The 19,261-nt window shown below is 38.5% G+C and overlaps 1 protein-coding gene across 7 annotated transcripts in view; it reads right to left on the bottom strand.

Annotated features, from left to right (window-relative positions):
* The window catches only part of Ccdc191 (coiled-coil domain containing 191), a 102,554-nt gene that overhangs the window by 21,538 nt on the left and 61,755 nt on the right, over positions 1–19,261 (bottom strand). For 6 of the 7 annotated variants that reach the window (XM_029568174.1, XM_029568172.1, XM_008842859.3 and 3 more), the window contains 4 exons: positions 14,087–14,550; positions 13,250–13,362; positions 10,979–11,061; positions 10,275–10,376 (listed from right to left, as the gene is read on the bottom strand). In XM_029568174.1, coding sequence (XP_029424034.1) covers positions 10,275–10,376; positions 10,979–11,061; positions 13,250–13,362; positions 14,087–14,550 — 762 coding nt within the window. The remainder of the gene's footprint in view (positions 1–10,274; positions 10,377–10,978; positions 11,062–13,249; positions 13,363–14,086; positions 14,551–19,261) is intronic. The other variant, XM_029568173.1, reaches the window with a different exon arrangement.

Here is a 19,261-nt window from a genome sequence, read left to right on the forward strand (position 1 = left end):
AAATGACCATCCTACCAAAAGCCATTTATAGATTCAATGCAATGCCAATCAAAATCCCCATGACATTTTTCACAGAATTTGAAAAAACCTTCCTATGGAAGCACAAAATATCTCGGATAGTCAAAGCAATCCTGAGCATTAAGAGCAATGCTGGGGGGATTACTATACCAGATATGAAACTGTATTATAGAGCTATAGTCACAAAAACAACAATGGTACTGGTACAAAAATAGACCCATAGATCAATGGAACAAAACTGAAGACCCAAATATGAGTACATGCATTTTCAGCCACCTGATATTTGACAAAGGGGCCAAGAACATTAACTGGAGGAAAGACAGCATGTTCAGCAAATGGTGCTGGCAAAACTGGATCTCCACCTGTAGAAGAATGAAACTAAACCCCTATTTTTCACCTTGCACAAAAGTCAACTCCAAATGGATCAAAGACCTCAATGTGAAGCCTGAAACTCTGAAACTGTTAGAAGAAAACATTGGATGAAACCTAGAAGATACAGGTGTATGAAAGGATTTTCTAAACGAGACATCAACTGCCTAGGAAACAAGGTCAAGAATCAACAAATGGGACCTCATTAAACTAAAAGGCTTCTGTACATCAAAAGAAACAACCAAGGAGGTGAAGAGAAAGCCCACAGAATGGGAGAAAATCTTCACCAGAGACACATCTGACAGAGGTTTAACATCCAGAATATATAAAAAAACTCAAAAGAGAATCAAGAAAGGAAGTAACCCAATTAAAAGATGGACTAAGGAGCTGAACAGAGAGTTCTCAAAAGAATTAAAGATGGCTAAGAAGCATCTTAAAAGGTGTTCAACATCACTAATAATTAGGGAAATGCAAATTAAAACCACTTTAAGATTTCAGACTGGCTAAGATCAAGAGACTAAATGATACCAAATGTTGGAGAGGATGTGGGGAAAGGGGAACACTCATCCACTGCTGGTGGGTCTGCAAACTTGTTCAACCCTTATGGAAAGTAGTGTGGAGAACTCTTAAAAAACTACAAATAAACCTACCATTAGACACAGTTATACCACTCCTTGGCATATACCCAAAGAAGTCATCCTATTGCAGAGACACTTATACATCCATGTTTGTTGCTGCTCTTTTCACAATAGCTAAGAGATGGAAGCAACCTAAGTGTCCCTCAATTGATGAGTGGATAATGAAAATGTGGTTCGTTTATATGATGGAGTTTTACTCAGCAGTAAAGAAAGATGAAATCATGAAATTTGCAGGTAAATGGATGGAACTAGAAACTGTTATACTAAGTAACATGGACTCAGAAAGAAAGAAAAAAAAAACAAAAAACGACATATGTTCTCCCTTGTATGTAGATCCTAGTACCAAATCCTTATGAGTATGTATCCAGACAAAACTACAGGAACCAGGATAATGAAAAGGGACCAGGGAGATAAAGGAAAAGAAAGAATATGAAAGAGAAGAACAGCAGAAAACAAGTGTTAATAAGGGAGATATGGATAAAAATGGGGTTATTTTAAGAGAAGGGCGGAGGGAAGGTTATACAAGGAACCTAGGGGATAAAGGGAAAGAAGGAGCTCAAGAGAGGTAGGACCATAGGAGAAGGGTATTATTAAGGGAGAAATGGGGGCACCTTAAATGGGAAACCATGGTGGAAGGGTTAGATAATGCGAGAGATTAAATAATGCCTACCTAGTTTTAGAAAACCAGCGGGAACCATATTAGGCCAACAACCTACTGACAAATTATACATACAACCAGATCAAAGAATGTAATATATGCCTAGGCAAGGTTTATCCAAGAGCGTTTGGTCTTTTCCCAAGTTCTGTCTACATGGCACATGGTAATTAAAAGTACCAGACTGTTGGAACTAAACTTCTTAGATGTTTAACAGCCATACTATGGGGCCTATACTAATTTGGACAGAGGGACTTAAAAGACAGTTTTTGCTCCTTGCCTCCCAAGGTCGACTAAGTTCCAGGGGACTATGAGCATCTCTCAAAATGTCCTGGACCTGTGGTGAGTCACCTTTCCTCTTGATCAAGGAGGCCGTGGAGACCACACCAGATGGACCTGAACCAGTGTCCAGTCTACAAAGAAGAGGGTCAACACAGAGGAATCATTTCCTCCATGCTTCCAAGCGAAGCCAGCCACGGTTGAGTAGGACCTTTGACTTAGCTTCACATAGACGGAACTGGTAAAAGAAAGGAGCCAGGGGCTCCTCCCAAGCCAATGTTACCCCTGAGGAACAGATCTTCAAATGACCTTAAGAGTAAAAATAAATCCATAACAAGAAACAATGCCAGGCAGGAGATACCTTCCTCTGAGTTATTGGCCAGGGTGGCCCAAAAGACTCCCAGACAGTAACTCAGCATAGAACTTGTAAAATGAACAGCATACCCCAATCTTATCTAAAGGAATATTGACAACTGATTGCTGCTAGATGAGGAACAGTTAATTTTCCTAAAACAAGCATCTCTACATAGGCTGACTAGATTCAGCAGACAGACAAGCACTGGAGAATGGTTGGGGGCGCTGACAACACAGTGGACAGTAACAGGGATGACAGAGTATATGGGCTCTAGTGTGTGTGGGGGGGAGGCTATGGGAGGGTGCCATCTGGGAAGTAGGTATATTGATGAATACGATTGTGTGGGATATTCTGTATGATATACATACAAAAAATCAACAAATTTAAGAAAAGACATATTTGAGGAGGAAGCATAAAAATTTACTTCATGTTAATTAGTAGAGGTGATAAACATTACCATTGAAATCTACCTGATGACTTTATATCCATACTAAGGATCCAAGTGTAACCAACTGTGACTAGTAATCATCAGCTACATAGAGATTAAAGACATGTGCAAACATCTGTTAGTAGCATTAAAAATGTAGGAAACAGCATACTTTAAAATAAAATGGAGATGTTCTTTAAAGGGTAAAAACTCATTCAATTTTATGTCGTAGAGGGTAATACTGAGTTCAATATGGTATAACTATATTAATTCAACTGTGAACCTAAAAATTTACAGTCACTCTTGAAAGAAATGCATCCTTGCTCTGGAAATTGTTACTGATTATGTTAAAGCTGTAATGAAATGCTTCTTCTAAAAAAAAAAAACAAAAACAAAAGAAACACATGGTCACAGAAATGAAGAGGGCCATCAATGTGTTTATTATTAGATGAAACAGCTGAAGAAAGAATCATGAAACTTGAAAATAGGATTAAGGAAGTCAGCAACAGAAAAAAGAGTAAAAAGAACAGTAGAATACTGAAACAGTAACACTTCACAATTGGGAACCCAAAAGGAAAATGAAAATAGAGATAGGTGAAATATTTGAAGAAATAAGGAATAAACATATTTTCAAATTTCATGACAAAACACAAAACTATATATGAAGCAAGGTAAACAACCCAACTAACAAACCATATCTAGATATGTTCAAGAACCTAAAAATGAGACACAAGTCTTAAAGGCAGCAGGGGGAAGAAACTCATCACCAACGCTATGGACTACATGTCTCCCCACCTCCAGCTGAATTCCCAGTGTTAAAACCCTAACTCTACTGTGGCCGTACTAGTACATAGGACTATGTGAGAGTTAAGAGGAAATGACCTGATAGGATTAGTATCTGTATGAAAGGAGATTCCAGAGAGCTCTAATTCTCTCTTCATGAACATGCACCCAGGAAAAGGTCATGTAAGGATACAGTGTGGCTGAGGCTATCTGCAAGCAAAGAGGTCAAATAAAAACTGAGGGAATTTGATGCCAGAAGACCTACCTGACAAGAAATGTTAAAGAAAGTCCTTCAGGCAGAAAGAATATAACACAGATTAAGAACTTGGGTCTACACAAAGAAATGAAGAACATCAGAGATGTAAGGTAAAATACAATAATCTTATTTCTTAGTGTCCATCTCTCCTTTACTCTGGGCCTTAAAGAAAGAATTTTACCCATGCCTTCTGAGGTAGGTAGACAGCCCTCCCCAGTTAAGGCTCTCTGCATAGTGACCAGCTCTTGGTATTTTTCCTTTTTCTGCTCCCCCCAACAGCTGATGATGGTGGATGAGCTATATGAGTTGGTGGTAGATTTCAGCTTTGCTTCAGCTTAAAGGGCCATGTTTGGGAGTCATTCCACAGCATCCTGGGTGTCCTGACTGTGCCCAGGGCTAGGATCCCTCAGGTGCTGGGACCCAGAAGGTAAGGAACTGGAGCTCTACCCTGTCCATGGTACCAGCATGAATTTTGTTCCCCAGCCCTAACCTGTTACCTTGATGGCTACATTCTGCCTTCATAGAACAATCTTTTTAAATTTTTTTATATTTTAATTGAAATTTTGCAAATTTCATACAATATACTTTGATCATATTTAGACCCCCTTCCCTATCTGCACTCCTCTTATATCCCCCTCCCGCCCCGATTACATGTGCTCCGTCATATATATTAAGGGCTCTCAAGCCAAATTTGTGTCCCCAAATGTCCTTCAGTGTGTGTTCATCCACTGGAGCCTGGTTAACCTCTCTAGTATCATACCCTTAAAGAAAACCAACTCTCCTTCTCCCAATAGTGGTCAGCTGCCAATAGTTCCTCAGCTGAGACTGGGACTTCTTCCCCACTTTCACACTCTATGCTGGGATTTTTTCTGACTTGAGATTGCATGGGTCTTTTGCATGCTGTCACCACTGTGACTTCATATGAGTAAATGACCAGCTGTCTGGAAAGCTGTTTCCTTGTGGTTATTATCCACCTCTGGCTCTTACAATCTTATTTTTAATGCCACCAAAAGATAACTGTTTAAGACAATAACTTTAGCAAGGTACTGAGTATTTAACACATAAATCCAAGCAAAATGTGACACATGTCAAAAATAACATGATAAGAAGGAAGAAACAGAAACACGTAAAGCTCTTTGGTAACATGTGAAAGTGCTGGAGGAAGATTGACTTAAAAGTGTATGTTAAGCATGAGGCAACACTAAAAATGTTTTAAAAAGGAAATCAAATAACTCAATGAAAAAGATAAAACAGAATCATAAAGATGTTCATTAAAATAAGAGAAGACAGGCCAGGCGTGGTGGCTCATGCCTTTAATCCCAGCACTTGTAAGGCAGAGGCAGGCAGATCTCTTGAGTTCAAGGCCAGCCAGGTCTACATAGAGAGTTCCAGGCCAGCTGAGGCTACAGGGAGACCCTGTCTCAAAAGACACATAAATAAATAAATAATAAATAAATATCAGAGAAGAAGGAAAAAAGAGTGGCACCTTCTGGAAGCAGCCTAGATTTTTAAAAGGTCAGAAAGAAAAAAAGAAAAAAAGCTTTGCTTTTGTACCTGTTTGCCTTTGCTCTCACCAGCAGGTCTGCCGACCCTGTTGCTGTGACTGCTGTCACATTCATGTGCTGATATCAGAAACTGAGTTTCTTTAGGCTTCCACTGCGCACTAAAGACCAGTGGCTCTCCAGGAATTTCCCAGGGTTTCAGTGACATATTAGGACTACTGAGGCACCATCCTTGTGGACTGAGCAGCTACTGGGTTCTCACCCTCTCCAGTATGGAGAAGACAACCACTGTTGGACTGTCCAGATTGTATCATGCAGCCAATCTTATAAATCCCCTTTTAATATATACATTCATATATATATTAATATATATTAATATAGATCAGCTCTGTTCCTCTAGAGAACTCTGGCTAATACAGCACTCAGTAACATATCTTAAAATATCCTAAAAGATCTTCACAGACAGTAAAAGAGTCATAACACAGCTATGAAAGAGAAACACACAAATGTATAAATTTAATCAGACTTTTAATCAGACCTCAACGTTTCTCTTTCAGTACTGTCAAAACAAGTAGGTAGCAAATCAGTAAGGATATAAAAGACCTGAACAACATACTCAAGCAATGAGTCTCAGAGAGATCAACAATAGAGTACATATTCTTCTCTTGTACACATGGAGCATTCATGAAGATTGTCAATAAAAAAAAAAACTTTAATTTTTTTTGAGACAGGGTTTCATGCATCCCAGGCTGGGCTTGAATTCACTATGTAGTTGAGAGTGCCCATGAACCTTCCATTTTCCTGCCTTCTCCTCCTGAGTGCTGAGATTGCATCATACCCAATTTATGTGGCACTAGGGATGGAACCCAGTGCTTTGTGCATGCTAGGCAAGTACTCTACCAACTGAACTACATCTTTAGTCCCAAAAATTTTAATAGAATGTAACTCTGGAACCACAATGAAATTAAACTAAAAATCAGTGGAAAGCTGGGATATTCCCAAATGTTTGAAATATAAAGATTACACTTCTAATTATCACATGGTACAAAGAGAAAGTCAAGGAAAATTAAAAATTCTTTGAACAAATGAAGATGAAACTATCAAAATGTATGTGATACAAGTAAAGGAGTACTCAGAAGAAAATTTATAGCGCTGAATGTGCACACTGGAAAAGGAGATTGACAATCAGTGCGGCCCCTGAGAGGCTGCCTGTGCTCTGGCAGATGGTCCTACATGCATGCACTAAGCAGCACTAAGTAGACTCAGTGGATTTAAAAACAGAGCACATGAAGTTGGGAGGGGAAAGTGGTGGTGGGGTTAGGGGAGGAATTTGAAAGGAGGTGATGGAGTATGGATATGATCAAACCACATTATATAAATGTATGAAATTCTCAAATAATAATAATAATAATAATAAAGAAAATCAGTAACTTAAGCTTCCATCACAGAAACTACAGAAAGAACAACTGTGTTCATGGGCACACAGTTAAAATCAGTAAAATTGAAACCAGGAAACAATAAGGAAATGAATATGTGCAGGTTTTTACTGCTGTTTTGTGTGTGTGTGTGTGTGTGTGTGTGTGTTTGAGACAGGGTCTCATGTAGCCCAGGGAAGCTTGAACACATAATCCTCCTGCTTCTAGCCCTCCCAGTGTAGGAGGGATTAAAATTACACACTACCATGCCTCTCCCTTTTATAAAAGAAATAAAATTTATGGGGCTGGAGAGATGGCTCTAGTTAAGAGTACTTAATTACTCTTGCAGAGGACCCAGGTGCAGTTCCCGGCACCTACATCAGGCAGCCCAAAACTACAGTTTCAGGGGATCTAATGCCCTTTTTCTGACCTCCATAGCACTTGCACATATGTGATGCACATAAACTCATGCAGGCTTACACACAACACATAAGCAAAAAAAAAAATCTTTAAAAAGAAATAAAATGAACAAACCTATATCCAGGCAAACCAAGGAAAAAGAGAGAATAAATAAATTACCATATCAGATCTTAAAGATGAACCATTAGCACCAATATAAAGGTCATAAGGGGCTAAGGATGTAGCTCAACTGGTAAAGTGCTTGCCTAATATTCTGGAAGCCCAGGGTTGGATCCCCTTCACTGCCTAAACTGGAAGTGGTGGAACATGTAATCCTAGCACTTGGTAGGTAGAGGCCGGAGGATGAGAAGCTCAGGGTCATTTATTTTTTGTTGTTGTTGATGTTTTGTTTGTTTTTTTGAGACAGGACCTCACTATGTAGCCCTGGCTGGCCTGGAACTTGCTATTTAGACTAGGCTGGCTTCGAACTCACAGATATTTGCCTGCCTCTACCTCTCAAGTGCTGAGATTAAGGGCATGTGCCACCACACTCGGCAAGTTTAAAGTCATTCTTGAGTACACAGTAAGTTCAAGGGTAGCCTGAGATACATCAGAACCTGTCTCAAAAAGGGAGGGGAAGGCTGCAAGGTAGCTTAGTAGACAAAGGTACTTGCCACCAAGCCTGATGACCTGAGTTCAATTCCCAGGTAAAAGGAGAAAAATAACTCCTGCAAGTTATTCTCTGATCTCCATATACATATCACAGTACTTGTGTGTGCATATAAACACAAATACATATATACATACATACATACATACATACAAGTATACACAATAAATGTAATGCTTTTTTTTTTTTTTTTGGTCTTTTTGAGACAGGGTCTCCCTATAGCCCCAGCTGGCCTGGAACTCATTATGTAGACCAGCCTGGCCTTGAACTCACAGAGATCTGCCTGCCTCTGCCTCCCAAGTGCTGGGATCAAAGGTGTGTATCGCCATGTCTGACTTATTAAAAAAAAATTTTAAAGCAGAGTAATATGATAATATAAACTCTATTCTAAGAAACTCAAAACAAGGTTTACTCAAGAAAAAAAAGAGCTTCCAATATTCCTATTTATCTTAAAGAAATAGACTATACTATTAAAAATCCCCTAAAAAGCCAGGCATAGAGGCTCATATCTATAATTCCAGTACCCAGGAAGCCTCAGCAGGAGGATTGCCATGAGTTTGAGGTTAGCCCAGTGAGGTCCAGGCCAGTCTGGACTATAGAGTAAGACCCTGTTTCACCCCATCCATCAAATCCCCTAAACAAGAAAAGTCTAGATATGAATAGTTTCACCAGTGGATTCTTCCAAGCACCAACTCACCAAGTCATCAGGTGACATCACAGGGATACATCATCTGGTTCTCATGTATAATGCTAGCCTGTGCTTAGGAGGGAACTTCACCATGGAAACCCCACTAGTGCAAAATGATGGTAAGAAAAACATCAAATACAAATGGAGGGACATTCTACAAAATCAGTTGACTAGTAATTCTCAAAATCTTCAGAAGACTCATGACAAATTAGGAAAGACTGAGAAATTGCTACAGACTAGAGGATACTGAGGAGACAAGACAACTGTATGAATATGATACCCTGAATTAGATCTTCAATATTAATGGGAAAGTGAGTGAAATCCAAATGGTATCTGCAGCTAATGTGCTCATGTTGACTTCTAACAACTGCATCACAGTAGTATGGGTTAGCAATAGGGGAAACAAATGGAATGAGAGGCACAGACAGTTCTCTGCACTACCCTTACACATTTTCTGTATTAACTGAAAACAAAGATTATTTTTTTAATGTCATCCTATATATAAATTAGGCAGCCTTGAAGAATTCTGAATGGTAAGTGAATAGACTCATGATAGACTCTAAAAATGAAAATAAAAGTTTAAATCTATACATACCTACAACTGCACAATGGTCTACCTATTAAAAAAAGAGAGATACATAGAGAAAAGAGCAGAAGTAGCTAGACTAAGATGCTACGATACTTAAGAGTGGTTAACTCTTGAGTGATGAGCTCACAGATTTAAAAAAAAAGTACAATGAACAGAGATACAGAGATGAGGGACAACTGTTTTTATATTGTATGTTTTTAAAATTACCTCATTACTTTACAGTAGACCAACCCAAATTGCCCATGTTAGTGGTTGATTTATAAAAACAGGTGCTGTAGTCAGATAATGTGACTACTTGACATGCTGTGTCTCTCTTCTGAAGACGCATACTGTCTGGTAGGATGTCAAAAGTTTTTGAGAAGTCAACTAATTGAAGAACTCTGTTTATCTTAAACAATGTTTTCTAAAACTATTTGACTACAGAATTACACTTCTTCAAAACAACTTATTTCAGGAACCACTAGTATGACACAGAATACAACACATGTTGGGGAAATGTGATTTTAGAATCTCTCACTACAGTTTTTTAGGAAAGAAACAGCTGTTTTTAGAGATTTCTTACATTGACTTAGTTTCTGTGTCTCCAAAATCTCCATGGATTGTGCCTTACATGACTTCTTAACTTCTTTTGTTTTGTGTAGCACATGATGATATCTTGGATACTGTCTCTGATAGGCATACAGTTTTAGAATTTCTCCTCTCAACTAGAATTTAATAACTCTGAAAACAAGAACTCTATCTCTTGATTCTTCTGTATTTTCTTCTACTTGTTCATTCCTTCACTCTCTCCTTCAGCACATTTGCTTAGTGCTTCCTATACTCTGGGTACAGTGAGGACCAACACAATAAGGAGCAAACCTGACTGCAGTCTTTACTCTTAAGGAATATAGTTTAGTTGAGGATAGAAAAATGAGCAAAATGGTCAGAAACAGATGTATGATTATAAGCATCAGTAATGGGCTGAAGGAAAGATATCCAATACTCCTCGAAGGGGAATCCCACCCAACCATGGGTGGAAGGAGAGTGGGCAGGGCAGGACAGGTTAATTTGGAAGAAGTCGTGTTTGAGCAAGGCTCTGAAGAATGGGTGTATTTCACTATATAAGATGGAGAGAAGAGGGTGAGGGTAAGAACAGTATCCAGACAAAAGCTCTGGAGTGGAGAAGGCAAACAGAGCTGCTGATGGCCAACAGCAGGCCCCACAGAGGTGACTGGCCAAAGACACTACTAACCATTTGTTTCAGCCTCTTTTCTTCTCGTTTTCTCTCACGTTGAGCTTCCTTTTCTTCTGCCTCTTTCTTTTGACGTTCCTCCTCTTGGGCTTTTAATTGGGCCTGAAGGAGATTAGAAGGCAGAAAAATCAGAACACTTCCTCCGCATAGGAAAAAGATCTTTTATGTTGAAGCAAGTGAAGTATTTACCAAATACCTGCCCTGTCTCTGGAGTTACATATATATTTTATGATAACAAAAAACTTTCACGGGTGAAGTAGAAAGTGCAATGTGGAGACAATTTTTCTTTCATTTCACCAAACCAGCCTACCCTGAAATGGTTAGAATTTAAAATTTTTACTTGGTACATGCAGAATTACTTCTGACAGTCTAGATCAAAACTTTAGAAGGTAAGAACTATTTGCGTTTACAAACTCTCTGGGTCAGGCATCTATCTATAATGTGCTATTAGTGGGTACCTATGAATTTTCTGGTTTAATAGCTGTCATTAACTTCTGTATCATGTCCTTTCTAGTGTGCCAATGAGGTGTACAACCTAATTTATTTTCTTAAAACTATAACTGAATTCAGAGGAATAGGCCACAAGCCTTTTCTAAAGTAGGTCTAACTCTTATCATCTCAGGAGACTTGAATAAGAAAGGTTCTGTTTTTGAGATCTGAACAAATCATTTTGCTTGCCTCAGTTTGCATTCTGAATGTATTACCAATTTGTCTTCTTCTTGTTTTTTCTTCCTTTCTGCCAAGATCCTCCTACGTTCGGCTCGTTGAACTGCTCTCTCTTCCATGGCTAAAAAATAGTAACATAGTTCCAATATATATAAAGAGAAATTCTGTAAAAGAAACTTCTCTATTTAGGGAAAACATTTAGAGTTATCATTAGAGCCTTCTTGTAAGTTGAGTGCTGGCTGTCTCATAAAAAGCAGAGACATAAAACTTACCCAACTCAACAGGTTAAAGATCTAACATCCCATCTTCAGAGATGATGAGCAATTTACAAGTTCGTTGTTTTTGTTTACATTTTTTTGTTTTGGGTCTTTTTTTGAGACAGGGTCTCCCAGTAGCCCCAGCTGGCCTGGAACTCACTATGTAGACCAGGCTGGCCTTGAACTCACAGAGATCTGCCTGCCTCTGCTTCCCCAGTGCTGGGATTAAAGGTGTGTGCCACCATGCTCGGCTGTTTACATTTTTATTAGACTAAAATTCTACTGGTTTAAATAAGATAACATGCCTAGATGGTAGACTTTTAGTATATAAAACTCAGAAGCCAAAATCTTAATTTAATTGTATCTTTGATGAACACAGAAAAATTTAACTTTGTCTAGCAAATACAGAATAGAAACATTCCTTAAATCTCATTTTAAGTGAAGTTGCTAATTCTTCTGAAATCACTGTCCATGTGTCTGTGTATCTGACAGCAACAAGAAAGCTAAAGTCTGGGGTCACGATGAATACATTTTAATGTAGTTTTAAGACCCAGATATCCAGATGGGCAGGAAATGGAAGTGTACCAGGCATTTGGAGAACTGGCATCAGAATGAATTTGAGTGTCAGACTCCTGTTCTTGACAGTTTATTAAATATCGATCCAAAAGAAACAAATGTGCAAGATGGTCTGATAATATGACTCTGTAATCAGTCAGGGCTTTCACAGGCAGGAGGGGCACAGTAACAAGACCATTGAGTTCTCGCACTGAAGACAGCCAATGGTTGCCTTCAGATCCTTGGGCCATGTTACAGAGAAGAGAATTTAAGCCCAAGTTTTAAGAATTAATAAACAAAAAACTCACCAAGCTATTTCTTACAGATATTAAGTGTCTGCTTTGCCACAAATGATTAGTGGTGGTGGCACAGATGGCAGAGTGAGACTGTCCTTAAGAAGGCAGAAATAGACTAGAGGATTAAAGTGAAAGAGAATGAGAAACAGTCTCAGCAATACGTCCTTTCCCCATCTTTTCTAGATTGAATCATTAATGTCTACTTGAAAAATAGATCAGGATTCTAAAACAGGTAAGTCCTTGATCAAACAATAATTTCAAAAACTTATCCCACTAAACTGGACATTTCCTGATCCACCTTGGTGGTGGGCAAAGACAGCATAAACTGCTATCCTGGCAGACATCGGTGCACAGATAGAAAATTTCTGCATTGACGGAAATTGATTGCAGGCACAGTGTCCTTCAGATGTCATTATTTCTTGCTAGGGCAGCAATCTTGCCATAGGCAAAAATAAAAACAAAAAATGTACACCATATATATATATATATATATATATATATGATGGTCATCACTTTGACAACTATTGTATATATATATGCTGTACTATCTATGCACACATACACATAGGTAAGGGACCATGTGATAGGAACAATTAGCAGATTCACTAGGTGGGCTTTAAGGAATGCCTATATTCTCATAGTATTATTCATTTTTAAAATAAAGGGTTCGATATGTATCCAAAGTGCTACCAAATTAAACTATCTGGTTTATACATTTTATTATCAATAACACTACCATTAAGACACAATTAATGATAAAATTACATTACAACTTGACTTGGATTGTTATAAACTGATCAGTGTTTTAACACTGACCAAATATAATGGGTTGTATGTTTAGTCTTAGCAGCTACCCAGAGTTATCATTTGTGTAATTTTCCTATTCTTTTTTCACAATAAAACCCTCAAATTTCAAAAAAATGATACAACCTTCAAAACTCTGTGTGTGTGTGTGTGTGTGTGTGTGTGTGTGTGTGTGTGTTCATGTGTTCATGTTCGGACACACAGGTGCCACCGCAAAAAAAAAAGGACTGGAGGCTCCCTGGTACATCCCATTCCTCCCATGTCCACCCATCTTAGATTTTGCCCAGATTCTGCCAAGTCTCAAAACCTGAGTGGCAAGGATTCAGTCTCAGACATATTCTATATTCTACTTCAAGAGAAAAGGCAACCATCACCAAGGCTACCAAGACGGTCGTGCCTTTCAGTATGGGATGTGGTGCTGCCAGCTGCTTTGGGTTCCTTTTAGGTGCAGAAAGAGAATTTCGGGAATCATTTCTAGTATCTTCAGCTCTAGGAGAAGAAACAGATGAACTGGAAGAAAAAAGAAAAATAAAAACAATTCAGATAATCAGCTTCTTTAAGACCTTTATGCCTGAGGAATTCAAAGCATTTTACCAAACTTAATTAATCTTCTCTGAGATGATGAATTATTATACCAGATTATAAACTGGCATACAGAAATATGGTCCAGCAACTCAGGAGTTCTGAATCCCTTCCTAGTCTTCTAATAAGGTCTAGAGTCTTCTTATCTTACTGTTTGTCATACAGTATGTCTCAAATACCTCTGAAACTATCTTAAATGGTCTTTGAGAAATTTGGTTCCTATTCTAAGTTTGAAGATACTTAGTTTTGTTCTGAACAACTAAAAATTCAAGCTGGGTAATTAATCATGGGTAGTTAGCTCCAGTGGACCTGATGTTGTCTGGCTTGGCTTCTCAGTAGTAAACATATGAGAAACTCAAAAATCTAGTTAAAATGAGTATTTTTCTCTTTTACTGGAGAATTACAAAGTTTCTCACACAAAGCCACTACCACCCAAATGCTAATGGTACAGTGGAACCCATATAGGCAGCCATTGGTTCAAATACCTATGTATAACTGACATAGACAAGTCATAATAGTTGAAGCATCTTTGAGAGTGCACAGAAAAGTAAAGATCGTGGACTTCAGAAGGGCAGAGAAGCTCGGCAGCCTCTCTATCTCAAAGTAAAGCCCCTCCAAACAAGTCAAGAGTGTTCTGACACAACTAACATACTTTTGAAGCTTCTGGCAGGTTCCCGGTGGGTCCTCTGCATCTCTGGGATTTGACAGATGGTGACTCCGTGCATCCATGACTGCTGTGGCTTGCTCAGCTGCCCACTGGGCCTCTGCCAGCCGCTGGTTTTCTCTTAGCTCCAGAATGGTTTTCTGTTGTTCCTGAAGTTTCTTCTGCTGCTGCATGATCAGCTGTTGCTGGAAGATGTGGCAGCTGCAGAAATGCTCCATGCAGCCAGGCTCTGCTTCCCAGCTAGTCCTTGTGGGCTTCTCATCACCACCTGATTGTTGAAAGATTTCCATATCTAGGGTCTCGTGCTGCTTTCTGTCAGGTATGTTTCCAGAGACATTCTGAAGGGGACACTGAACATTATTACCCTTTGTTGTTCTTCCTGGGGAATGACTGAGAATACAACCACTGCTCCCGACTGGTGGCTTTTCCCACAAAGAGGGCATGGTAGTGACCTAGGGAAAAAGATAATGTTCTAACTCAAATACTTAGAGGCCTGGACTGATGAGATCCATCCAGCTTTTGCCTCCTTAGCACAGTTTGTTCAGTGGTACAACTGCATTGCACTCCAGCTAGAGTTTCCCTGTGCTTGAGGCCTCGCCATCTCAGAAGCCACCAGCTTTGGCTTTGTAACTCAGAATGTGCACTGGGTTCACTATGAAAATAAGTGGGAAAGTGGCCAGAGCTGTCAGAACCATTGTCATGAGCCAAGACCCCTGTACTAACCAAGATGCTTTTTGTTTCTTTTTCTTTTCCCTTTGTTTTATGAGACAGGGTCTTATGTAGCCAGGCATGGCTTACAACACACTATGAAGCCAAAGCTGGCCTTGAATTCCTTATCCTCCTGCCTCAACTTCTCAAAAGTGCTGGGATTATAGGCATGCATACCATATCCAGCCTTCTCTTACAAATTTCTCATTTGGAAAATTTATTTTTTGAATTAGACAAACTTATTTCATATATATATTATGAAAATTTTAATATGAAATAAGTGACTCTAAATTTTATAGAAATTTGAAAAATTTATGGAAAAGGATGTATTCTTTCTCAAGAGTGTTTGAAAACTAAGGAATACCCTTACAGATCAACAACAGTTCTGATCTTTCAATGCCTGTCCATCCAGTGCTAAACCAATCCTTTAATACAGTATAGCATATGAATTGATTTCAGTACCAAGATCTAATTTAAAGACTGGTCTCTGCTATTCCTTGACTATCTGTTTTGGGAAAGTACTTGGAAAGCCAGGATTACTAGGCAAATATCTGTACTACATAAGAACAATATTACCTAAATATCTTGTATTAACATATGACTTCATATTTCTTTTTTAGTATTTTATTTATCATTTTTATTTTACATGTATGTGTGTATTGCCTGCATGTAGATAAGTGCACCCGTGTTGTGCAATGCCTGCGGAGGACAGAAGAGGCTGTTGGATCCCCTAGAACTGGAATTACAGACAGTTGTTAACTGCCATGTAGGTGCTGGGATTCAAATCCAGGTCTTCTGCAGGAACAGTCAGTGTTCTTAACTACTGAGCCATCTCCCCAACCCCATGACTTAATATATTTCAAAGATTTACCACGTAAATGTCATTTAATAGAACTCAAACTCAGTTACAAGTTCTATACAGAGGGGAAGGGAAGGAACATTCTTAATCAGGAAAACTTACTCTGGCCCAAATTCATGTCAAGTTAAAATGTCTCTTCTAGAATGGTTTGAGTTCACAAGCTACAGTCGGATCAGCTACTGATTCTGCCATCTGCACTGGCACCAACAGGAAAACACTATGAGCAATCTAATATCAGAAGCTTTTAGCTTTAACAGGGTACCATCCTCAAGTACTCAAAAATATTTTTCATAAAGATGGAAATGCTTTCTGAGACTTAGCTGAAGTGATATGTGGAGACTTTGACATGTTAAAGACTTTAAAAAATAACCTTTTATTTTAGAAATGTCAGTGGACATTTATTCATGAGAATTCCTACTTATGCAATTTAACATCAAGCAGGGTAGATGTTTTAGAGTCTTTTAAACTTTGTGGTAATGACATGTTATTAGCCCAGCAAGACTGTGTAAAAGCCTTGAGTACAGCAACAAGATTTCTTTTGGATCATGGTAACTTTTTAAGATAAAAATAAGAAAATGAAACAAAAGCTTAATGGTGCAGATTGTACTTAAGAGAAAAGGACTGCACAGCCTGGCCTAATTAGAGAAAATCACCTATTAGCTAACTGATAATTCTGAAAAATTTCAAGGTATAGTATTCAAGTATAGTGTATTCTTGGTACATGAATTCCTATGATTGTATAATTAATGAGCATCTAACTGAAGAGCTGGTATTTTCATTTATTCATGTTTCACTGTACATTCTAGAAAATACTGAGTTTACTTAGCAAGCAACAGAGGCTATTCTAGCCCTCTGTTTTCATCTGCTCAATTTTTTACAATATTATTTTTGCTTGATAAAAATTTTTGTTCTTCATCTTTCAGATACATGGAGGCATATTAAAACAAAAAACAAACAAACAAACAAAAAAGGTCTAAACCAGGCATGGTAGCACACAGCTTAAATTCCACTACTCCGGAGGCAGAGACTCCAGGAGGATCTCTATGGGATCCAGACCAGCCTGGTCTACATGGAGAGTTCCAGCCCAGCTGGGGCAAACAGGGAGACCCTGTTTCAACAACAACAACAACAACAACAGCAACAACAACAACAACAACGACAACAACAAAAACCAAAAGTCTAGGGGCTGGAGAGATGGCTCAACATTTAAGAACACTGGCTGCTTTTCCAGGACTGGGGTTCAGTTCCCAGCTACCCACATTGACAACTAACAATCATCCTTAACTCTAATTCCAGAGGATCCAGTATCTTCTGACCTACTTAGGCATTTCAAACATGGGTGCATTTATACACATGCAGACAAAATACACACATAAAATAAAAAATTATTTTTGAAAAGAAAAAAGTCTAAACATATATATATATGTATACATTTATAAAGTAATTGTTTCTGTTTTGCACAGGAAAAATATTTTCTGCTGACTTTTTTCATTTAAAAGTAATAACAGAACTTTGTAGAAAAAAAGGTTCTACTCAGCTATTTCTTAAGATACAAATCTCTTCTGGGTCTCAGCAGAGACAAAATTATCTAGCTGATAAAAAGGTAGATAAACTGCCAGAAGAAAGGGACCAAAATGCTACATAAGCCCCAATAATCATTCTTTTGATTCCCCTTTGCTGAGCGACTAAGCTTAAATTAAAGCTAGCCTGCTTACTACCAGTAATCAGGGTTAAAAAGCAAGGTAAGACCCTCAGGTGCCCAATTTAATTTTATGTGCCTACATACTTAACAGCATTACAAGGAGGCTGGAGGTAGAGGATCTTCACTAAAGGCTTTCTAACAAGACAAGTGCAATGAAGGAAGAAAAATGTGTTAGGCTTGATCTCATAAAAAAATGAGCAACTGGACATAGTACCAAACACCATAACCAAGCTCAAATGACAAAGTGGACAAAACGTTTACAACATACATAATAACATAAGCATCAGCAGTCTTAAAATATAAAGAGCTCCTATAAATAAGAAATAGAAATATACTCAAATAGAAAAATGGACAAAGGGCACTAGGAGACACGCTACTACGTTTCTGTCTTTCTATATCCATATATATCCAATATAAAAAAATTTTAACCTCACTAGCAATAAAAATCCAAATAATAAACAATAAGATGAAAATAGGACATGCATTCCATTTTTAAACATTCACCCTCAGTAAAGCATCTGGATATATGTAAAGACTCAGCTACCACACTGTGTTGAAGCATCGTTTAAAATAGTGGCAAACTGCCTTGCCCTCTAAGGTCATCTAAGCTCCAGGGGACTATGGAACATCTCTCAAAATGTCCTGTTACTGTGGTGAGTCACCTGTCCTCTTGTTCAGGGAGACCATGGAGACCACACCAGATGGACTTGAACCAGTGAACAGTCTACCTGCCATGGTTGAGCAGGACCTTTGACTTATCTTCACATAGATGGAACTGGTAAAAGAAAGAAGCCAGGGGCTCCTCCCAAGCCCATGTGACCCCTGAGGAACAGATCCTCAATCAACCTTAAGTATAAAAAATAAATTGATTTATTTTGGCCAACTGTATGGTCTTAAACACCCAAAAGGAAAGTATAACCAAAGAGTAAAATGATTAGTATATTTCTTTAAGAGTTCAAGGGATTATACTTCCCAGACATTAGGCTTAAATCCATATAAAAAGTTATGTAGACAATTATTTCTCATTGATGATTTTGTTCCTAATCAGAAAGTGCTGCTTAGATATAAGACTTCAAATCCTGGTCTGCAACACTGTAGTGCTCACCTGTAGCTAAGGGAGACAGCGAGCTATTGTTCTAAAATGATGGATAGATTTCTTTTCTCTCCCTATCTAGAAGCCTTTGAGAGGGAACTGACACTGCTTCTAACCACTCCAACAGCTATCAAAATACCTGAAAGCAACCCTGAATCCATCACTCTCAAGTCCAGCCTTGGAAGACAAAAAGAAAAATGAGGGGGAACCCAATAGAGGGATGCTTTTGGAAGCTCTCATCAAGAAATTCCAATGGACTCTCATATGGACATTTGAAATTTGCCCTGTTCTGACTTTTTTCTAGCTCCCTGTCTAGAACTTGTGATGCTAATAACTCTTGCCTTTACTTCTCCTTCACATCTCCTATTCACCAGTCAAGGACTTTCTTTTCCCCCTACAGATAAGAGATATGCAATTTGGGAGTCTTTTAGATAGACTCACTGAAGGGGTACCCCAATTGCCTCACCCTATATCCCTGTTCAGCATGGAAGAAGCCAGAGTGATCTGCTTCCCAATTCCCTATCTGCAAGTTGGATAACCTCTTCAGAGGATGGTGAGATAAGAATAGGAGGTAGGAATTGGCTAGGCAGTTAGTGTAAAAAGACCCCAAAGAAAGGTAGCTAGTTTCTTGGCTAAAAGACCCCTGAGGAACAGATCCTCAAGCGACTTTAAGAGTAAAAATAAATTGGTTTATCTGGGCCAACCGTATGGCCGTAAACACCCAAAAGGAAAGTATAACCAAAGATTAAAGGGGCCAATATAATTTCTTAAGAGTCCATATGCATAGCTAAAGGCTACATA

The sequence above is a fragment of the Nannospalax galili genome, unplaced genomic scaffold, assembly GCF_000622305.1.
Source record: "Nannospalax galili isolate Female #2095 unplaced genomic scaffold, S.galili_v1.0 scaffold18, whole genome shotgun sequence".
NCBI classification, from domain to species: Eukaryota; Metazoa; Chordata; class Mammalia; order Rodentia; family Spalacidae; genus Nannospalax; species Nannospalax galili.